This window comes from Drosophila hydei, unplaced genomic scaffold, assembly GCF_003285905.1.
Source record: "Drosophila hydei strain 15085-1641.00,03,60 unplaced genomic scaffold, DhydRS2 tig00000060-arrow-pilon, whole genome shotgun sequence".
Taxonomy (NCBI): Eukaryota; Metazoa; Arthropoda; class Insecta; order Diptera; family Drosophilidae; genus Drosophila; species Drosophila hydei.
Window position 1 is genome coordinate 9,849,516 of NW_022045656.1, and position 23,817 is coordinate 9,873,332.

At 36.7% G+C, this 23,817-nt stretch overlaps 2 protein-coding genes across 3 annotated transcripts; one reads left to right on the forward strand and one right to left on the reverse strand.

The window, feature by feature from the left end:
• Positions 1 to 686: 686 nt before the first annotated feature.
• On the forward strand, positions 687 to 23,128 carry LOC111597081 (protein sine oculis). Of its 2 annotated transcripts, none has more exons than XM_023311614.2 (7): positions 687 to 871; positions 9,691 to 10,241; positions 10,308 to 10,518; positions 10,626 to 10,753; positions 12,317 to 12,421; positions 12,639 to 12,694; positions 22,601 to 23,128. In XM_023311614.2, the coding sequence occupies exons 2-7, from the start codon at positions 9,855 to 9,857 to the stop codon at positions 23,052 to 23,054; spliced, it is 1,341 nt and encodes a 446-aa protein (XP_023167382.2). In that variant the 5' UTR covers positions 687 to 871; positions 9,691 to 9,854; the 3' UTR covers positions 23,055 to 23,128. The 2 variants fall into 2 exon arrangements, with proteins under 2 accessions (XP_023167382.2, XP_023167383.2); XM_023311615.2 differs by lacking the exon at positions 687 to 871 and adding an exon at positions 5,068 to 5,249.
• On the reverse strand, positions 14,514 to 15,379 carry LOC111597082. Its single transcript, XM_023311616.2, has 2 exons — positions 15,243 to 15,379; positions 14,514 to 15,152 (listed from the first exon to the last, which is right to left on the reverse strand). The coding sequence occupies exons 1-2, from the start codon at positions 15,282 to 15,284 to the stop codon at positions 14,748 to 14,750; spliced, it is 447 nt and encodes a 148-aa protein (XP_023167384.1). The 5' UTR covers positions 15,285 to 15,379; the 3' UTR covers positions 14,514 to 14,747.
• Positions 23,129 to 23,817: the final 689 nt, after the last annotated feature.

Consider the following 23,817-nt stretch of genomic DNA (forward strand, 5'->3'; position numbering starts at 1 on the left):
CACCCATACAAGCCCAGCGCTCGCTTGGTTGGTTGGCCATTGCGCTTGGCCTCAGCGGCCTTTTTCCTTCTTCTTTTTCATCCAATGCTCAGTTTCTCTCTTGCGTTGCTCGCGTGCGGTTCGCAGTTCGCAGCTGAATTTTCGTTGCCCATTGTTGGTGTCGCTCGTGCGCTGTGTACGACGGCCCCGCCGGCACCGAACCGATCGAACTTCTAACGGCAATAAACAAATGTCCGATGCATAAATCAAAAGTCAACGCGCACAACAACGTTTTTTCGCACAGAAATAGAATCAAGCCGAGCGCTAAAATACTCACATAAATCGAAAACGTGCGCACACAAAATATACAAAAAGAAAATAAGAGAAAAGCAAAGCAAGGAAAAAGCGGCGACAGCCACAGAAAAGTTTTTTATCAAGCGTCCAAAAATTCTGCGTCTAGTGTTTTGTTCCTCTTGTTCTCATTGTTGTTGTTATTATTTTTAAACCTTGTACGCAATTAATTTAAGTCGCGAAAGCGGAAAATTTTTGCAAAAGAATTGCAACACGTGTTTATGGTAACAGTGCGTATGAAAATTTGTTGCTTGTCTGCGCGGATGCAGTTATTTTCGTGTATGCCCCACACACACATATATATTTGAGATTTGAGCAGCGCGTGTGTGTGCGTGTGTGCGCGCGCGTTGATTGAATGCGCATGTGAGTGCGTGTGTGTATGTGTGCGTGTGTGCACATGTTTTGAAAATTCGCAAAAAAGTCTTGACAAAAAACAAAGCTTCAACGCAAATGTATGAAGCAACAACAAATAAAACATTAGCAACACGGATACTCGCAGCAGCGACAGTGATACAAAATACACACGTAATACAAGATACAGGTGAGATATTCTGGCCAAATGCCGACGGAACTCAGATTGATCTTTGAGATATAAAGCATATAGATGGCACATAATGACTGATAAGCCAATATCTTAAGCCTGGGCTGCTTTAAGAAAACTGCTAAAAGCTAGCTAAATGCTAAATAAAACAGCTAAAATCGTATAGAAAAGTGTTCAGAGTTCAAATCCTGACTTAAAACTAATGTAATTTAATGAAACGAATTTCCTAGATAGATATATATGATATATATATGATGAGAGATATATGCACTTTTGAATTTAATAACTCAAACTTGTAAGTTATCATAAATTATTTAAATATTTGGAAATATAAAATTACAATTGTTTTGCTATAAGAATTGATTCCATAAATATATATGTATATATAATATATCTTATTTACCTCTTATGTTTGGGAATATTTGATCGTATTACATTGAAAGTAAACATCACTAAAACGATTAAACAAATCATATTTTGTATATGGATAACGATATTGTCAGTATATATACATATGTATAGATGTTTATATTTATCTAATATATGGCTATATATAGCTTCCATATTATGATATTCAATCGCTCGCATGATTAGTCACAGGCTATTGGGTGGGAGATCCATGATTCAGAGGCAACTGCAGGCAGAAAATCCACTTGATATATTCAACGATCTACTGGATTCATTGCTAATGAACAATCAAAGAATTAGTATGAGAATAAAAGGAATTTGAGGACTTTGCTATTACAATTTCTATTCATATCAAGATTCTAATTTGCTAGAAAACAAAACGAAATTAAAAAGAAAACTACAAAAATATTGGAGAACAATTTCTAGCAAATGCACCTAAGATATAAGTTTTTAATTTTATAGAACTAATTGTAGACAGTTTTCTTATTAAATTTCGATAAACATTAAAGACTTTGAAACATATTGAAAGAATTCGTGCTTAATTTTATAAAAAGTATAAATTTGGAATCGAAATTTCAAGCAAATGAAACATGAAATTTGGCTGGAAATTTGTACCTTTATAGAGCTGCAGAAAAGCTGCTTAGTTTTTCTATTCTATGCCGAATAGAATACAGAAATATTATATAGATTCTTCTTGATACAAAATAAATGCAGAGTATTACAAAAATCATGAATTTGTAACCAAAATATCAATGAAATTAATATTAAATTCGACTAGAATTGTTAACATAACAGCAGAAGTCTAAAACTCTTTCAGTTTTGATTTAAATTATGATTAAATATGTAAATATAACATAAAAAACTTAAATTGTTAAGAAAAATCCCATTTCAGCTGTTTTTCACCTTTATCCTTTAAGAGCTAGTAGAGATTTGTTTAGTTTTCCATGTTAATGCAGATTCAGAATCTTCATTTATAGATTCTTGCTTTGGAAAAACAAGCCATTCCACATGAAAGACTCTAGAGTTTTCTTATTTTAAGAATTTATTTAAAATTTTATTTTTTCATTTTTCATAATTTTACAGCTAATTGAGAGCTGTTTAGTTTTCCATTTCCCTTTCAATTTGAATGTCATTTCATTATTCATTTAAAGTCTGTTCTAGTTATCACATAAACATATAGCATATAGTCATATACAATCAGTTCGCACCGATTCCAGTTGTCATTCATTCATCACATTTAGCTTTTGGTATCCGTGAGATACTTTTGCTGCTGCTGCTGTTGGCATTGTTTATTTATAAATACTTTTCAAGCAATTCATATTGGCTTTATCATGCACATACTCTATGGATATATGGATATATATATATATCTATATATGCTTATATATGAGTCTGTGAGAATTATTAACAGCCTCAATTTTCTCTTCTGGCGAAAGTTCTTTCGGGTGGGTGTCTTGAGCTGTCTTCTTCTTCTTCTTCTTCGTGTTGCTGTTGTCATCGTTGTCATGTTTTGCATGCAAATAGTTTATTAATATGTATTTCTTTGCAGCTTGTTTCTCGATTTGCGGTTTAGCATTTAAATCGAACGAACGTTTAACCAGAACTCAATTTATTAGCCAGCGCGTGTATGTCGTCATATTAAGATTTATGAAGTGGTTAGCAGAGCCCAGTTGTTGGCGCTCGATATATCTCTCTTTATACATTTTTATCTATTGAAATTGAAAAGATGTGTAGGAAAATCCGAAAGCATTTAAATTCACTTTCAATGAGCTAAAACTTAATTTAAATGAAGCCAATAAGAATTTTAAAATAATTACTGAAAAAGAATTTCAAAACATATTCTCTTTAATATGAAATATATTAATATGTATTTTCAATGTTTCAAATATTACAATTTACATTTTCAATAAAAGATATTATAGTCAGGAATTCTATTTATATTTGTTTTCTAAACTGGAATCTTAGACGAAACTAAATTAATATAAAATCCTAAACGAAATTCAAAAATTCTTTGCAAATATTTTATTTAATTTCTTTATTTAATGTCTGTCAATTATATGTTAACTAAGCAAAAAATAAATTAAATTAAATAATAAATAATTGTATTAATACATTATGAACAAAAACAAACATAAATAAAATATGTATTATGCAGAAAAACGTAAAAAAAAATAAAATGATACTTATAAATTATAAAATATTTAGAAAAAATAATTTTATAATATATAAAATAAATTAAAATATACAATAAATAACGAAAACAAATAAATAAAAACATTTTAATATATTATACATATAAAAAAAAATCATATATTAGACAATAAAGAAAAACAAATAATATAATATATAAATTAAATATAAACATTTTGCGATTTCATTTATATTATTAATGTATATTTATGTGATTAATGTGTTTCAAGGACTTTCGTCTGCCTCATATATCATTTGCGTCTTTTAATCTTTGCAATTAAGCATTTGGCATGAGTAAGCCTTAAAGAAATAAATACATTTTGTAAATATATAATATAAATTGCAAAAAATTAAAAGAAATATTTAGAAATAATAGTCGGCTTAGCAAATAAACAGAGTCTTAGGCTGAAACTGATTCGCAGCTAAGACTAAACAAGTTATAAAACAGTAGAAATATTATATATATGATTATTATTTAGATAGATTCTAAAAAATGCTGTTATGTAGTTAGCTTTAGCGCTCTTAACTGCTGAACATTTTTATTCACTGAACTCCTAAAAATTCTTTGAAAATATTCAAGTAAATGCTTAAAATAAAAATATTAGAAAAATATAACAAAATGTTATATATATTTAATATATAATAATAGTTATATATATAACAAAATGTTTATGTAACTTTGATCAGAAATCAGCTTTATTTTATAGATGATTTTTATTTATGATTTATTATTTATATTACCAAAACAGCTTGTAAAGCTTATTTGTTGTTTTAAGCACTTGACCATATTTAATTCATATAAATCATATTTGATATAGACAAAAATAGTTAAAACTACAAAATGCCAGCACAAATTCTAGTTTTCATTTTGCCAGAGAAAAGCTTAGTTAATTCTTCCTTTTTTGCTGCTGTTTTTTGGTTGCACAACAAAGTTGCAACAGTGAATTTTGTTAGCTTTGATGATTTTACGCATTTGCGTAAAAATTTCGTTTTAATTTGCGTGCAGGGCGCAGAAGTTTTCATTCAAAAAGATGCGAATCGTTGGCCGGTTGTTTGGCCAATTTAGACTGAGATACGATGCAAACCGAATTAGCCAGGCCGGCAGGCAGCAGGCAGGCAGCAGCAGCAGCCTTTCATTCAAATTCAATTTCAGAATTTAAGCAAATGTAGCACGCAGACCAACAGAGACAGAGACACAGATTCCGATGCCGAAGCAGTTGCAAATAGCGAAATGCGGATACATTTAGTCCGGGCATGCCCCAGCGCATCGCACATTAAGTTGACAAATTTCATTCATTAGATATTTGTGTCTAATCTGTGGGCACGACTACCAGCTGGCAATTAAATAGCGACTGGCACACATGCACGAGCTTTTATCTCACAGATACACAATGGCCAAGCCGCGGCGCAGCCGACTCGAGCCGCTGCTGTCGGTCAGTTGAAGTTGTTTTTTTTTTTTTTATTTTTCGCTTTCTTTTGTTTACTTCCGCGGAAACGGTGGAAAATGTGCAATAACAGCTTCGAATTGTTGAATTTGTCGATTACATTGTATAAACACAGACGCCAATAATTCGCAGATAATTCGCTTTCAAAACAGTCCTCGTCTCTGGATTCGGATGGTACCGCACCCCAATGCACTTGCTTACAGCTAAGCCAAGTTGGCTTAAATGAGGCTCTGCCCTGGAATCCGCATCTGTTCCCAAAGCAGTTTAGTTTCACAGCTCGAACGTGTCGCAGTGCTTCTTGTTATATTTCTTCCAGCCCAAAAGGTAGACCAGAGGTAAGAAAGATCTCCAAAATTAACTCAACATTCCAATTCCAATTCCAATTCCAATTCCGATTCGAGCTGCAACTTTTTATACGTTTCGACTTTAATTAGAAACTAATTAGGCCCTGATCACAATAGACTCGTTTGAATGCGATTTGATTGGCAACAACAACAACAACGAAACAGCAATACGACGACAGCTCTATAAAAAATACACACAAACACACACACTGAGAGAGCTAAAATAGAAATAGAACCCCGCCATGGCCAAGGTGTCCGCTTTCAGCTGTTGTTGCTGTTGCTGTTGCTGCTGCTGGTGGCGAGTTGCTCCCGCATGCAGTTAAATTTGACAGGCGACCAAACAAGCGAAGACAATAACAATAACACTCAAATTAAAAGCTTATAAAAGTCAAGCACAGCAAACAGAGGAAATCGAACAAAATCTGACAGATAACACGTTCGCAGTAAAGTCCATTCAAAATGTGTGTAAGTCGAGCTGAATTTCTATTAGAAATTAAAATTCATTTTAGTTGATTTGTATGGCTGAAGAGCCTCGTGCCAGAGGCCTCTTAAGCACACACACACAACTGCCTGACTTTGGCCAGGCAAAGAGCGCTACAGCAGCCAGCATCAGATAAATTATCTTTGAGGCGGCTGCTGCTGCTGCTGCTGCTGTTAGAGTGAATGCTCGCAGGCAGCACTTGGGGGCATCTGCATATGCCAGATCCGAGCACAGATCATATCGTAGTGCCATTAACTGAGTATCATATATGTATCGAATGTGCTACTTCATTCTAAAATTGTAATCGGGTCAGGCGAAAACATTCCAAATGGAAAAGATACTTTTGTAATTCATTAAATGTTGTAATCAAATTAGGCTTAGATAAGATTACATTTTACAGGTATAGGCTTAGTTGAAAAACTAAAGATTCTTGAATTGTTAACACTCATGTGGCGCGTCTCAATCAATCAATCATGACAAATGTGTTTAAATCTGTGATAGAATACAGAGATAGGTAATAATTTATTTCATTAAAAATTGTGTTTTCTTTCTATTCGGTATCAAAGAGTCTGCCTTTCCATCAATCAATCAAAATCCTGCTTGATTAAAGTCTAAAATTTAAGTAAATCAATCAATCAGTCAGTTACTTAGTCTATCAATCAGTCAGATAGTCTAAAATTTCGTCTACATGTCAGCTTTTTACCTTATATTGATTGTCTTACAGTCAATCAGTGTCATTCAGTTATTCAATCATCAGTCAGTCAATCATTCAGCTATACGTTCCAGCAGTCATTCTAAGACATCAGTTTAAAATAGTCTAAAAGTCAGCTTCATAGCTTGCATTACCAAGCGTTCAATCAATCAATCAATGCCAATTGATTACATCAATCTGTCAATCTGTGCGTCGTTCGGTCAACCAAACAGTCAGTCAATCAAAAATCCATTTAACTGCAGTATAACAGTATAACTCAATCAATCAATAAGTCAATCAGTCAAATGATTGACCGCTTGATTGACCGTTTGATTGAGTTGTTTAGTCAGTCTGTCAGCTCTGGAAGTCAGATTAATTTCTATTTACTCAATTACTCAATCATTCAGTTATTATATTTCTTACTCAGTCAATCAATCAGTGCCTCAGAATGAGCGCAGATATCGCTGATATATTAGCTATTCCTATCTATCCAAACCCCGCTATCCAAGTATTACTTGAGCTCTTCAAACACATTCAATTCGAAATCAAATAGAAAATGTGAAAAGAGCAAAAAGAAAACCAAAAATTCTGATTGAAATTTGTTTGTGCAGAGAGAATTGATTGAATTGCCTGATGTATGGTGATCGTGTGCTTGTGTTTCGCTATATCGAATGACGGTGTTGTACACAATTTCAAGTCTATAAATTGTGGATCGCACACGAGCGATTGACCAGACTGAACACATATATATATATATATATATATATGGTCGATTATATAGCATATTCCGTTTCACATTCGCAGAGGCAGCAAGCGTTTTGCTTGTTTACTTGCGTCAAACATAAAACAAGCCAAAAAATATCTGACGCTTGGCCAAATGGGGGTGAGTGGATCGGCGGATCGGTGGATCGGTGGATCGGTGGATACGTCGGGCCTAGGCCGATGACTCAAGAGCAGGCAGCAAGGCAGGCAGGCAGGCAGGCAGGCAACTTGGCGTTGGTATTTTTGTTACAGCAACAGCAATAGGAACAGCAGCCAAATGAAATGTTTTGTATATATAATCTGCCTCACGCCGAGCACGAGAGAGGGAGAGAGGGAGAGCGAGCGAGCTGAAAATTGAAAACAGATCCGAAAATATCTCGAATCTCGCTGCGGCGCAGTTTGCCTCAATTTGAAAACATAGACGAGGTGCGAGCTGCTTAGACTTATTCTCGGTATTAAGCGAAGGCGGCGGGTGAGCAGCCAACTGGGGGGCTGGGGGGCAGCTCACACTATAGATCTTAGATCTTGGCGCATCTCAGCAAATGCTATGGCCTATGGCAATCAATCGCAATGACCTTTGCAGATATCTTATCTGACGGATACATTGCAATGCTAAACAAAACTTTGTTACCCAAGCAATACTATAATTGTATATATATATATATATATGTATGCACAGCTATATGATTCTATAACACAACACTGAAAGCCATGCGCCCCATTTAATAATATTGTGTAAAAGTTTATTTTGGTTGCGGCTGACGTCGCCATCAGCGTCGTCGTTGTTTAGAAACTCATACTCAGATAATCAAAGAATTTGTATTACATGTGGCACACCTGCACACACCCCCACCCACACACACACACACACACACATTAACTAATCAGACGTTCGACTAATCGACTTTGACAACATGGGGTCCAGCTCGTAATGGCAACTGCTTAAATCTCCTGCTCCGTTTTGGCCGTATTTCATAATGTTTTGTTTAGCATAAATCTGCGAAATATGTGTAAATATTCATTATCTCTCTCTCTAATGGCTGTTTCAACAGCTCAATTATCGTTTTTACAGTTCTCAAAACAAAAACATTCACAAAATTGCGCCAATAAAAATATGAAAAATCGCCAACGATTAGCATGGCAATTGGACACCTGCCTCGACTGGGGCAATTGCCAGCGAATCGAAATTGATTTTTAGTCAATTTTGAAATAATTTTAAAGAAATGCCAATACTAAAGATTTCCATCAATTCAACTATGTCGAGTCTGTGTAGACCTATATAAGATATTATCAATCACTATCAAAGCGGGGAAATGCTTCAGCCTTTCACTTTAAGAATTTTTGTTTTTAGTTAGTTATTGATAGATATTTATTTTATTTATAAATGTTTCTGTCATTTTCATAAATCATAAATAAATGCAAAATTATGTAAATATTATCTATATATATTTATCCGTTATAATATATTTGGTTAATATTTACATAATTTTACATTGATTTATGATTTTATTTTATTATAGTTATATTATAATTATTATAATATATAATTATAATAAATATATAAAATATAATTATTCAGTTATAATAATAAATATAAAAAAAATATATATATATATATTATAAATTATAAAATATATATTTTGAATTATAATAAATTTATATAAAATTTATTTCTTATTAATATATAGTAATAATTTTTAAAAAATATAAATTATACAATAATTAGCTTGTTTTAAATATTTATAATATTAAAATTAATTTTTTTTTAAATAATTATTTTATGTTAATTCATTTAAATGTATATTATTTAAAGCTCAAATTGGTATGTTTATTTATTTATATTGCCTTTGCACTAAGTGTAAAATAAACATCTACAAAAACGATTTCATTTGAGTGCCAAAAATTGAAATATTTAAATATACTAAGGAAAATTGATATAGATTAAAGATTAATGGTTTGAAATTTAACTTTTATATAACAAATTCAATTTGCTTTTTTCGTTTCTTAATTAAGTATACGAAATTATGAATTTGTATAACTAGAACAAAACAAAGCAAAACGTTTTTGCTCTTCAATTTTAAATCAAACTCACTTACATTTAAATTTAAATTGAATTAAATTTAATTTAAATAATTAAATTTAAAATAAATTTTTTTAAAGAATAAAAGTGCTTTATATATCAATGTTTATATCTAGATATATTGCGACAATTAAAATATGTGTTTATATATAAAAATAGATATCTATATTCAGAAATATATTCACATATTTTGCTTTGGCTTAGTAGATAAATAAATAAATAAAATAAAATAAATAAAATGATAAAGCTTTACTCTCTTAAGAAAGTTCAAATATATCATGAATATAATATTTCTACATCTCTGACACACCTCTTAAATGGAAAACTCTGGCTACATTTATCTAAACTTAAGTCAGCTTAGATCAACTTTATTCAAGCTCAACTTAAATGAAACTTTAATTCTCATCTCTTTCTGCAGCGCTCAAAATACCAAAGACAACGTAAGCTTAACTTCCAGTGGGGCAGTCAATGCATTGAGTTGGTGGGCGTGTCTTCAACGCACACAAACGCAAACACAGCCCCAGTCTATAGCTGATCAGTTCCGTAACGGATTCGCACGAAAGCAGTGGAAAAACCAGAAATATGCTTCAACATCCCGCCACAGATTTCTACGATTTGGCTGCGGCCAATGCGGCTGCAGTGCTGACGGCGCGGCACACGCCGCCCTACAGCCCGACGGGGCTGAGTGGGTCGGTGGTTGCGTTGCACAACAATAACAACAGCACAAGCAATAATAACAATAATCTCGATATGTTGACGCACAACGGCGGCGGCGGCGGCGGCGGTGGCGGCAGTGGCGTGGGCGTGGGTGTGGGCCTGGGCAGCGGCGGTGGCCTGAGCGGAGGCATCAATGCCAGCGGCCTGCACCTGAGCAGCGGCGGCAGCAATGGCGGCGCCGCAGCAACAGCCGGACGCGAAACATTGCCCAGCTTCGGCTTTACGCAGGAGCAGGTGGCCTGCGTGTGTGAGGTGAGCGACAGCTAACGAGCTGAGCTCTGGCTTCTGGCTAATATCATTTGCTGTTTGCTTGCTTAGGTTCTGCAGCAGGCGGGCAACATCGAAAGACTGGGTCGCTTCCTCTGGTCGCTGCCACAATGTGATAAACTGCAACTGAACGAATCTGTGCTGAAGGCCAAGGCGGTCGTCGCATTCCATCGTGGCCAGTACAAGGAGCTGTACCGGCTGCTCGAGCATCATCATTTCTCGGCCCAGAATCATGCCAAGCTGCAGGCTCTGTGGTTGAAAGGTGAGACGCCCTACCTCTCTCCCACTCTCTTTCCCACTCTCCCTCTCTCTATCTCTCTTTTGCCTCCTTTTTCACTCTCCGACTAACCCGAAATTCTTTCACTGTAGCGCATTACGTGGAAGCCGAAAAACTGCGCGGAAGACCTTTGGGTGCTGTGGGCAAATATCGTGTTCGCCGTAAATTTCCATTGCCCCGCACCATTTGGGACGGCGAGGAGACGAGCTACTGTTTTAAGGTGAGTACGCGCACCTTGACTGCCACTCCACTTCACTCCACTCTGCGCCGCTTGCCACATTAATTGCGGCAACAAAGGGCAAACAAAATGAAATCGTAGAAATGTTCGCTCTAAGCTTTAGGCTGTACTGCAAACAGGAGCACTCCTGGGCAACGCCTCCTGGCTTCTGCCTTCTGCCTTCTGCTTCCTATCTTCTTTCCTGTTTGCACTTGAGCTCTAGCTATGCAGGCCTTCAATTGATTAATTGTTTGCATATGCAGCAGAATTGTAAAAGTTATGAATAGCAAAAAAAAAAATGTTGCAGCTTTGAGTTTACCCATTGAAAATGGTTGCGCGGGGTATATTAGTTTTACGAAAGCGCATGTAACAGGCAGAAGAAGGCGTGACACGTGCATAAAACAGGCCTAGAATGATTGGAATAGTTGCAGAGGTCAGGGTATTTGCTAGTCGAGCACTAGCTACTAGAGCACTCTTACTTATTATAGCTCAATTAATTAAATCTGAATTTAGCTGACACTTGAATATTTCAGGTCAACAGTAGCTCTACGCTATTCTAAAAAACTCTGGAATTAGGAGAACATAAAAGTCTTCTAAAAATTATTCTATTATGAAGTTCTATTATGAAGTTCAAAGGCTGTTAGCCTGAATTCTCCCTAATGAACTTGAGGAAGTTAAACTTATGTTATATAAAAAACTAACTAAAAAATATTTTAAATATTAAATTTAAAATATTTTAAAAATATTTTAAATATTAAATTTAAAATATTTAAAAAATATTTTAAATATTAAATTTAAAATATTTAAACAATATTTTAAATATTAAATTTAAAATATTTAAAAAATATTTTAAATATTAAATTTAAAATATTTAAAAAATATTTTAAATATATAATTTAAAATATTTAAAAAATATTATTATTACGAAGTAGAAACACTTTTGAGGCAGGCTTATTTAGTTATTTAATAGAACTTTGATCCTAAAGCTAGACTCAAACCAAACTTAATCTATTTTATAGACTTTATAGACTTGCCAAGCCAGAAAGCAATGAAGGAGGGTTTGAATAAGCTAATTAAGCTAATTAGCATAATTGAGTGGAATGATAATAGAAAATAATTAGAATAGAATCTCATAATTTAGAAATATTGCAAAGTGCAAAAGGTGAACAGATTTCAGCTGCTGCAACATGAAGAAATAATTTTTTTTCCCAAAAAATCATTAAGATATTTAACAATATTTATTTGTCATCAATATATGAACTGCTTAACCTAACTGTGTAATGCCCTATAGAGCTGTTGTCCCTCTTAATCTCAGCTGCTGAAAAGCTAAAGTTCGATTCACATTGGCCTAGGCATAACCAGAGACGATAGGAAATCCAAAAAATAAAATATATATATAGAAATGTTTCTCTTCTTGAACTTCATAATTTATAGAGAACTACTAGATGCAGTGTTCAATATACACTATAATATTAAATAGCTCATAGATAGATATTAAACAGACCAGTATTAGAAATATTAAATAGATCAGTTTAGATATCGTAAATAATTTGAACTCTCCTGCAGGAAAAGTCCCGTTCAGTATTGAGAGACTGGTATGCGCACAATCCGTATCCATCGCCACGTGAGAAACGCGACTTGGCCGAGGCCACAGGACTGACCACGACACAGGTGAGTAGCGCGCCCGCCAGGTAGCTGCTAACAGAAAACTTTTGCACTTGCAATTTGTCAACTGTTAATTGCGTGTCATTAATCAGATGGCAGAGAAAATGTATTTCAAAATGATGTATTCAGCTATATATAGACTTGGAGCTTATACTTATATTCACTATATATATATATATATATATATATATATATATATATATATATATATTTATATTTACAGGTTTCCAATTGGTTCAAGAATCGACGACAAAGAGATCGCGCTGCCGAGCATAAAGAGTAAGTTCTCTTCCAAATATATGAGATGATAATATATATAATTAAAATATAGATATAGATATGTATATATATGCATCTATATATATACAGTTATTTGGTTAAGCGTCAACGCTTGCGAAATGAATTGGTTTTTCAATTTGAATTACTTGACGTTTACACACTTTTGAGACAAGGCCAATTTGTGGCTGTTGATTGTGCCTGGGTGGGTGATTAGTGTCAAGGACACGTGTACAGCCGAATGAATAATGTGAATAAATAGCTTACAAAGTGTTCATATTTATGAATCTGTATATGAAAATGGAAATGGAAATGGAAATGTGGCTGACAAATTTCATGATCACATTTTCAGATCTTTGTTTTTGTAGGCGCATTGTCATCTGCCTGGCAGACGATGGCCACGCTGGACAGAGCTGAAAACCAATGCAGAGTCCTTGCCAAAGGACGTAGAAAACAAAACGAAAAACATCTGCATTTCGGCTTAAGCAAATAGACGAACGTCTCTGAAACTCTCTTCAGTTCGGCATGTTTCAGATGCTTGGCCGCTGATAGGCAACTTTTCAAATATTAAACATCCTTTCGAGCATCCTTTTGTTTACTCGCCCGCGCTCTGCCTCACCCTCGCTCACGTCTGTTCGAAGTCATGTGAAATGCAAACAGCGCAAAATGTGAATTGGATATTGAAAATGGGTTTTAAAGTGGCCTCGAACTACATTAAGTTAATATCCTAAATATACACATATACACATATATGCATATATATTTATATATATGTGTGTGTGTCTTTGCTTTAGTCTAAACGGCATATCGCTTACTCAAAAGAACTTCAATTCACGATAAAAAAAAAACAAATGTAATTAAAACAATAATAAAAACAAAAAAATTGTCGCAATATATATAAAAATTGGCCGCCTTGGCAACCGCAACACACATACACACGCACACTTAGATACTGATATGCAGCTGACAAAAGTATCTCACAGATACTTTTGCATGCGCTTGATATAGTAGGCTGGCAATAGCTACGTTAGTTTTTGCACTACGTAGCGTCGCCGTTGTACTCACGTCTTTTTATTTTATTATGCTTCACGTTGTTGTTGTTGTTGTTGTTGTTGTTGCTGGTAACCTGATATATGTTTATGGCTGCGCCGCATCGAGCAACAGCAGCAGCAGCAGCAGCAGCAACGGCAACTGAGCGCTGCTACTTTAACTTTTCATACACTTTTCGTTGTTGTTTTCTTGTTTTTGGTTTTTGTGTTTTCAATGTGCAGTGAATACTCGTCTGGAGGTACGCACACACACACACACGCACACATTTAGCTGTATATCTGCCCCATTGTAGTTGACAGCTCACAAACTCTCCCAGCGCACCTCGCCTTTTTAATTTGAGCAACTTGAGTTTATTTAACATATTTCCAGCCACAACTCCAAATGACTTCAAATAACTTGTCCCATTTAACTTTCATAGGCTGAAGACAAATAAATACACATGGACACCTTTTTTTGCCACTAGTGTAAACTTATGTGAAAAGAATATTTGCTGCAAAGTGGAGTTTTGATTGCATTTACTCCGGTTTAGAGAACATATTTTTAAAGCTAAACTAGATTTATTAAATATTATTCAACATTAATTAATATATTTAATATATATATACAGAAGAGAAATTAACATACAGAAAGATACATGCAGAGACACAGAGGCGCATATTAAGTAGCCTCTACAAAAAAATATTGACTTGATAAATCTAGTTTCAATTTTATTTGAAACCGTTTCTAATACCAATTTCATTACATACACCCTCAATTGAAATATATATGCTTGTAATTTCTTTATTTACAACATGTTACAACTATTTCATATCTTTCCGTACGTAAATAAAATAAAAGAAAAACAAAATAAGAGATTCAATAAATAGTTAAAAACTAGATCAGAAACGTTGTGTGTACTAGTTGATCCGAAAATACATATATATCTAATTTATTGTCCCAAATGTGTTTTAAGTGCTGCCTCGTACCGCTCGTAAATTCCCGTAGATTGCTCCTCTTTTTGTTCCAATTAGCCAAACACAAAACACAGCGCCATTCGCATATAGTCGACGGTCGAAGATATCGCCGTTATAATGACGCGATATCGGTCTATATACATGGCAATGAACAGCAGATACTTCTTGTTGGTGACCTGGAATTTCCACAGATTGTTTGCGGCGCCAATCAGATCCCAGTTTGGCTGGAACTCTATATCGAAATGCTTTTCGCCCACGAACTGGCACATGCCATAGTAGAGGCCCATCACCATCAGTGGATAGAGAACGGGTAGCAGCATGAAGAAGAGCAGGACGCAGGTGTATATGCACTTGAGCAGCGTCGGAAAGGGCAACTGCTGGAGCCATATGTCGAACAGGTGCTCCAATAAAGGTTGCATATAGTAGACTAAACGACCTGCCCATGATATATTTGACCACTACAAGAAATTAAAGTTATTCCAAAGGGACATTTGGGTGGTTGGGTGTTTGAGTGATTGGGTGATTGGGTGGTGTAATGGGTATCTTACGATTCTGCGCTTGTGCAGTGGCTTTTTCCAGGTCTTGTGCATTTTTACCGGCAATTTAGGTTGTATATAAATTTTTATTGTTTCACATAAAAAAACAAAAATTTAGGGTCTTTAACTATTTACATCAAATACTTTGTACTACAATACAAAAATGCCTACTACATAATCAAACTTTTGACAGTTGAGTAGTTGTGGATCGCAATTCACTCAGTTCACCTACATCTTAGTTTGATTATGCTTCGATCCTGTATCGCCTACAACAATAACGACAATGGAAATGAACAGCACCAGCAGCAACCGGGCGCGCAAAAAAAAAAAATAAAGAAAACAACAAAAACAACAACATAAAAACTTTAAGACTACTTCAAATATGAGCAGAGTTCCAGTGTTCCAATACCAAACGCCTCATTTCATGCCCGACCCGTTGAAGTTTATTTCTGTGTGTGTGTGAGTGTGTGTTGCTGTGCTTGTAACTGTGTGCATTAGTATATGTTTGTGTGTCGATCTCTCGGGCAGCTCAGGGCTCATCGTTTTGCGTTTGCGTTCGTCGAATGCCACGGTTGGCTGGAGGGTAGCTGGAAAGAGTATCAAGTTACCACAAAATGTGCGTGTGTTCTTTATTCGTTCGCATCAGCGCCGTCGCCGTCGCCGACGTTGACGTTGACGTCGTCGCTGCGCGTTATTCATTTTTATTCGTTTTATTGTACATTCTGTTTTTATTATTATGTATTTTGCGCTTTTGCCCGTCTCTGTCTCGCCTTTGTGATTGTTGTTTGTTTGCGTCTCTGCCGATGCCGCTGCCACTGCCACTGCTGCCGTTCCAGCCCTCTGTACGCACACACAAACATGCATATGTAGAAATGTATGTGTTTGTATGTATATTCTTATATGGGTCTGTGGCCCGTCCGTTCCCGTTTCTGGAGTTCCGTGACGCATTTGGGTTGAGTTGAGTTTTTGCCGCCGCTGATGGCGTTGATAATGATGTCGTTGGTGATGATGGACCGGTATGGAACTGAGACCTCAATCCAAGGCGCTGTCAGCTCTGATCTGCTCTACTCTGCTCTGCTCTTGTAGGGCGTTTAAGCATGTGAAGGTACTCGTCGGGTGGGCGCTTGTGTCAAGTGATTTACCCAAATATAATTAGAAAACTGAGCACCTTATCGTTCGCTGTGAGTATACAAAAGTTTTGCGTTGCATTGAGCACCCTTCCAGTTGCGCCTTCCAGCATTCCCATTTCATTGTCAGACTGACACAAATTTTTTCAATGGCAATGTTTCAATTCCTAGGGTTTCACTTGGTTTCCCTTTGTGGACTTCAAGTTGAAGTTCGTCTTCGCCGGCTCGTAAATGCCGTAAGCTGCTTAAGTTCTTAAAGATTGTTAAGGCTTACATAAAAGTGGAGAAGTTCATTGGTCAAGTGGCATCCTACCTGAATGAAAACTGAAGCTTGAAGAAACCATCAATAATAATAGAGCGCCAACCTATATAGTACTCATATACTTATTGATTCATATAGTGCTCATACAGTAATCTATCTATAGCAAATCTATTCATATTAAAGATCGATCGAGATCCAAACATCAGCTGTTTCGTAAGCTCAAGCGAAGAAAATCAGACGGTAGCGATAAACAGAGGGGCCCTGTAGTCGGTTGGTGGGGTAGTCGGAGCTACACATCGTATGGTGGTAGATCGTTGCAGGATTTCCAAGAAATTCCATTGCTAATAAAAATTATAAGTCAATAAATCGTAAAAACAAATAAACAGTCACACACACACACCACACACTTGTAGCAGAAGGTTGGGAAAAATGAAACGCTGTTTCAAAAAAGAAGACGAAGACGAAGAAGAAGAAAAAATCTGAAGCCCAAGTCGAAGAGCTGGAGATCACGATCGATCCAAGTGCAAGCTAACCAAGCAAGCAACCTAACCAAGCAGCGAATGAACAGGTTGAGTTATCGCATTGCGCGATCGGTACACAAATCCCGAGACGTGTGCGCAGCAGGACACCCAACTAAACGGTGACCGTTCGCCTGGGTTGAGAGTTCCGAGTTCCATAAGAAGAATCTGAAAAGGTGTTGATCATAAATTATCATTTAATTTACGCATGTGTGTGGCGTGTTGTTGCTGTTGTTGCTGTTGTTGGCGCGGGCCCAAAAGACAGACTTGACACAGCTCGAGCTCTGCAGCTCCCCCCGCACACTGCAGCCCGAACACTCTCAACCTCTCATCTAGCAGTAGTAGTAAAGTTGTACCCAAGCATTGTCCCATTGTCTACAACTATGTTTCGCTTTCAGTTTTCCGTTTTCGGTTTCAGTTTCACTGTTCCCCCCCTGCCATATGCCATGTAGATCTTAACGATTAACCAAAAAGTCATCGTTCGCATCGTTATAAAATATTTTATCTTATTGCCTGCTTGCCTGGCTGGTTGGTTGCGTGGCTGCTTGGCCCCACTCACACTCCAGTTGGCGTGTGGCGCATTTTATGCAGGCTGCGCTTTATTTTGACAGTTTTTAATAATTTTGTTGCTTTTTAATTGCCCTGCCCCAACAGATCAGACGTTGATAAGATCGCCGAGTCATTCGATTCGTAAGTGATTTGTGTCTATTGTTGCCTTGCAATGGAATTGTTTCGATATCAAAACAAAATAAGTATGAGCCAAGCCCATCTAACGTATTTGAATCGATGCCGAGATAAAATCTCGTTGTTTGTTGTTTAGTAAAGGACTTTTCCTAGTTGATTTAGAGCTCATTTATTTTTTTATAAAAAAAATTTGGAAGTACTTTAAAACAAAAGAGATTACTACCAAGAACTCACTCCATTTTTTTTAATTTTAAATCATTTTTGAAGCAATTGGTTTGAACCCTTAGCCCAACTAAGCACTTTCATTCAAATCTTTAGTTCGCTTGGCACTTTCTCGTCCAGCTTCAAGTTATTTACTTTAGTTTATTAGAAACTCAAATTTTTGTAGATTTTGTATAGCCAAAAGTTTAAATATTGCTCTTAGCCTTAGCTGAAGGCCTTGACTTGAGCTGTCCAAACTATCACACTTCATCTTTTGTTAGCTTTTAGGCCTGGTATCTAGCTTTCTCATTTTGTACTCAAGCGATTTCTATTATTGCATTATTATGGTCTCTTTTTAGTTAATATATGTCATAGTCTAGCGTGCCTTAAATCCTTTGTCAAACTATTTGATTTCTTCAAAATCTTTAGCTTTGGGTTTTATAATATATAGTTAACTTAGTTCTCAGATAACTTTGTACTAAAATAAAATAAAATTCTTAATTCATTTATAAACCTTGACTCTAACGCCCTTACCAATTTCTGTGAGTTCTTAGTTAGCTTTAAATCGCTAACTCTAACTGCCTCAGGCATTACAGTCCACTCTTCGACTATCCATTGAGTTATAGCAACAAATCTTTCGATTGCTCTCAGTTAGGCCTTCAAGGTAACGCCCTCATCTATGACAATCCACTCTTTGGCTATGCATTTCGCATTGTTCGTTGTTCTCTCGCACACATAATCCGATCAGGCCGATTATTGCCAAGCTAATGAATCTGCTTAATGCAGCTCCAATAAGCAACGGCAACAACAACAGCTTTAAAAACTTAAAGCTACAAAAAATCAATTGAGCAAACAAGTAAAAATTAATTCCTCATCACTGAGCAGTGCCCAAAAGAAGAAAAAACGAGTCCAAGAACTTTTGGCCGGGACCACACACACAGAGCCAAAGTCTTGACCAGTCACTGATGAGATTCTTACCTCTTTTGCATGTTATTGTTGTTGTTGTTGTTGTTGTTGTCATATATTGTATATAAACTCTATGTGACATTCATGTATTGAGGGATTGTCCTTGGAAGCGCAGCTACCGCGAAGGCTGCTTACTTATAATAACTTGTGGGAAGTTCAAGCATAGCCGACTGCTTAATACTCGCTCGAGACACAAAGAAACTCAAATTTATGAATTTGCCAGAGCAATAATAATGCTATAGAAAAATGCATCTATATATATACCATATTTGAAGTATTTTGATGAACCAATATACCCGTTTCGCTTGCTTAGGAGAGTGCAAGACTTTAAACAAGTGCAAAATATAGATACTTCCCAATGGGTGTGTTAGACGTAGCTAAACACGACTATATATAGTAATATATATACTAAATTTGAACTAGCTTGATCCTATATACCCTACTCATTTGCTGAGCGAGTAACATATTCTAAAGATATGGTTCAGCCCAATAGGCATATCAGAAGAGTCTAAACATGTCTTTATATAGTAATATATATACCAAATTTGAAGTCTCTTGACGCATCTATATACCCTGCTCACTTGCTGAACGAGCATATCAGCAAGAAAAAAAACTTGAATGTGTGTATATTTATTTTATAATGCAATCAGTTGAAAATACTCATCAGACTATATAGGAATATGCCATTAAAGTAGGCGCTGTCTCAACCACCAACTCGGCGCTCTCCTCCCTCCCTCGCCCTCTCTCTCTTTCTCTCTCGCTTCGTCTCTCTTCTGGCCCTGTTAATAAGTGTTGCAGTAAGCGAGCAAAGCCAACAACTATGAAATTCTGGAAATTTGATATCATTGTTTATATGCTGCTGCCCTTTTGTTGTTTGCTCCCCACTTTTGCTCGGCTGACTGAATGGCTGAATGGCTGACTGAACGACTGTCTGACTGGCTGGGCTAGGGCCAGTGCCACTGCCATGGCCAGGGCTGGGCATTTACACTCTACACAAATTTTAGCATTTCAGCCATTTCTCCGTGCGAGTTTGGCTTTATGTTTGCTCAGCCTGTTTGCATCTAGATCTGTGTTTGTTTTGCTTGGGTGGATGGTTTTCTCCCTCTTTGCCAACATCGATTTTTCCTGCCTTTGGAAATGGACAAACCCCAACGGCGGCTTCTTAAATTATTTGACAAAAATTTAACATTAACTAAACTCAGTTCGCACTTTTAGCAATTGCAAGCATTTAAGCTTAAAATTCTCTTAAATTTCTATTAGTTTGAGTTTATTTCTATTCAAGTTCTGTTCAAAGTAACTGGAAATTCTTAAGATATTTGAAAAATCTTTAACTTTTGACAGTAAATTTCTTATGTACTATAGAGAAAACTGTTCTTAACTTAAATTTCCTATAGCAAAAGTAGAAAAGTTACTCAACTTTTTTTTTGATTAAAGAATTTTCGATTTATTTTGAAATTGATTTGAAAATTTCAAATTTATATATATGAAAAACTAACTAGTAAAATACTTTGACTTTCTACAAATAATATTTCTTTTATTTTTAAGACTTCTAAAGTAAGTAAAACTTATTATGTATTAACTAATGGAAGCATCTTTAAGTATTTTAATCAATTTATTATGTGTCAAGCTTAGCTTATATTAAATAAGTAAAGTAAAGCTCTTCTATTTCGAAATATTTAAATTATGCACACTATAACTTATAAGAGATACCCTGTAAAATATTCGAATATACATATTTGTTCTCATTAGCATATTCCAAATATATATCCGTTTCGCCATGGCACAATATTTTAAAGATTCCTCAAAGAAAGCTAAGCCTGCTCCATATTCCCAGTTAAAAGCAGTTGAACTTGTGCTCATATCAGACACTCGATATACCCCTTTGCTATTTGTAATGGGTACAAAACACACAAATGAAAACAACTGCAAATCTGATTAAGCACAATCTGAACATCTAAATAATTCTATGTCCATAAAATGCTAAATCAAAACAAATTCTGCAAATTCTTATAAGACTCCCATAAAGGCGAACAATGCTAATTGGAAACAGCACACATATGTATTTATCTATAAATATATCATATTAAGCGCAGGCCACCCCCAAAGCATGATGCAAGTGTTTCCCAGTCAACAACAACAACAACAAAATGCAGATGTGCAGAGGCTGCAAAATGAACAGAATTGGCAATTATCAAGCACAGCAAGTGATGCTGACTAGCATCAATGTAAGATGAATGCGAGATGAATCTACAATTACACGATGCCCAACAGCTGGGCCTGCTCATTCGAGATGCCGGCAAGTCTGCGCCTGCGCCGTATGTGGCCGCCGACCCGTCGGCTTCCAGGTCTGCAACTGGGCTCGGCGCGGCTCGAATTGCGCGCGAGTCAGCAAATAGCTTGGCAGGCGAAGTGGGCGGAAGCGGCGGAGGAAAGGTTGTAGGCAGTCTATACTGTAGCTGTAGCTGTAGCTGTAGCTGATCTGGCAGATTGTTCCCAATGATCTCTGGCCACAAATTTGTCGAGTGTGCGCTTAAATGTTTAGCATGGCCCTGAGACCCTTGTCGCCGTCGCCGTCGCCGTCGCCGTCGCTTGTCGATGTTTGTTGTCATCAATTTTTTGTTTTTTTCTCAAACTGGTTCTGGCTACATTTGCAATTGGGTTTCGCGACAAGATTAAGATTAACACACACACACGCGCGTATACATCGCACTGCGCCGATAATGTCAGTCGCTCGAATTTCAAATTGCGCCTTGTTATCGCTCTGCCAGTGAATTAGCCATTAAAATGTCAGGACAGTTTAGCACTAACAAATTGAATAACACGAACAACAATAACAACAACAACCACATCAAAATTCACACAATTATGCGTGCGCTTGTGTGTGTTTCAATTCCCAACGGTGTCTGGAATTGGGCCAGCAAAATGAGTGTCTCGCTTCCACCCTGGCGAACGGTGGCGTTAAAAACGACACTTGAAAGTCATTTACAGAATCAGCCACAAATAATAAAAGTCAAGCTGCTTAAGTTTTCTTCGAAAGTGCGAGCGAGCACGCTATATGACACTCGCACACATGCACACAAAGACAGCAGGCGCAGCTCAAATAACTGAAATCAGATGCGACGGCGCTCTGTGGGGAAATGCACTGAGCAGCCCCTCTCGTTGTTTGTTTATGTGTTTGTGGGTGTATGTGTGTGTGACACCTTTTGTACGTGTCGTGCTGCTCTAGCTCACGGCCAGGGCCTATGCTGGAATATGAAACTGAAACCATTTATAGAAATGCTTGCGACGAGAGTAAAAATATTCAAGCAGACAATTTCCTTCCGGCTTTATTTTCAATTGCCCGCTCTGTCATTTGTCATTTGTTTATAAATACATACTTAACTGTTGTATATGCTATGCGTGTGCTGTTGTTGTTATTACTGCAGTGAATTAGTTAGAGCAATTGACACATTTTAAATTAAACGTTTGTTGACAGCTCAAAACATCTGTTTTGTAAGCGGAGTTCGACAGCCTTTCCAGGGCGGGAAACTGGGCATATGATTATTAAGCATTTATATATTATATTTAAATGATGCAATTGGCTTATTGTTTATTCTATTCTTCTATTTATAGCGGCTCCACGGACAAACAACACTTGGACTCATCCAGCGATTCTGAAATGGAAGGCAACATGCTTTCCAGTCAAAGCGCACAACAGCAACAACAGCAGCATGCAGCTGCACCACCACACCTCGCGCACCACTCACAGCAGCAGCAGCAGCAGCAATCGCCCAGCAACAGTAACAACAACAGCAACGGCAACAGCAACAGTTTGCATCAGCATCAGCAGCAACAGCAACAGCAGCAGCTGCAGCATGTGCCAGTCGAGCAAAGCCTGCAACATCATCAGCATCAGCAACATGTTGCCAATGCGACGGCAGCCAGCAAAAGCAGCGCTGCTGCCGCCGCTGTCGCCGTAGCCGCCTCCCAAATGCCGCCCCTCTCCGCCGCCGTTGCGTACTCCCATCTGCACAGCGTCATGGGCGCCATGCCCATGTATGACATGGGCGAGTATCAGCACTTATGATTCTAGTTGGAGGCTGCTGCTGCGGCCAGTAGCAGCAGCGGCGCCAACAACAGCAACAACAACTGCCACAGCAGTAGCAGCAGCAGCAGCATAAGCAACAACAACAACAACAACAGCAACAGCAACAACTGCGAATGGCCAGCCATGCTGCGCCAACGGCAGCCGCGCAGCCTGCAACTGCAGCAGCAGCAGCAGCATCCGGAAAGCTTTTACTTCTAAAGCAGCAATAAGATAATAGAGAATCGCATCCTCGGACATATTTCGTATTGTATATCAACAGTTAGCAGCAGCAACAAATTTTATTTAATCAGCAAATAGCAGCACAGCATTTTTTCAATATCAACCAGACAGTTATAGATACAGATACAGATAAAGATAAAGGTACAGATACAGTTACAGTTATATAGTAGAAAAGGCTATAGAGAGAGGATTGCAGCACAATCTGTTGCAATTCTTGATTAGAAAAAGTAAACAAATAAAAACAAGAATGGATTACTTAAACTTCATTGATCTGTGTAAATAGCTAGGCTTTAGTTTTAGAGCGGAACGGGACGGGAATGGAACCAAGACTCCATTTCCATACGCCAGATGGCATGCAATGGAATGGAATCTGGGCCGTTCTCTCTGCCCGAAAACGCAAATGCAAATCAAATCGAAATGTGCAAAAATTATATATATATAAATATATATATATATATATAAATTCTATTAAATTATTTTCAATGTATTTATAATTATTATTTTAAATATATATGAAAACAGC

What these genes read in the sequence shown, in the direction of transcription:
- LOC111597081 (XM_023311614.2), top strand. Translation starts at nt 9,855, where the DNA reads ATGCTTCAACATCCCGCCACAGATTTCTACGATTTGGCTGCGGCCAAT. An exon ending in GCAGGCTCTGTGGTTGAAAG is followed by an intron (nt 10,519 to 10,625) that starts GTGAGACGCCCT and finishes CTTTCACTGTAG; the next exon opens with CGCATTACGTGGAAGCCGAA. An exon ending in CGCGCTGCCGAGCATAAAGA is followed by an intron (nt 12,695 to 22,600) that starts GTAAGTTCTCTT and finishes TTCTATTTATAG; the next exon opens with CGGCTCCACGGACAAACAAC.
- LOC111597082 (XM_023311616.2), bottom strand. Translation starts at nt 15,284, where the DNA reads ATGCACAAGACCTGGAAAAAGCCACTGCACAAGCGCAGAATC. An exon ending in CACTGCACAAGCGCAGAATC is followed by an intron (nt 15,153 to 15,242) that starts GTAAGATACCCA and finishes AATTTCTTGTAG; the next exon opens with TGGTCAAATATATCATGGGC.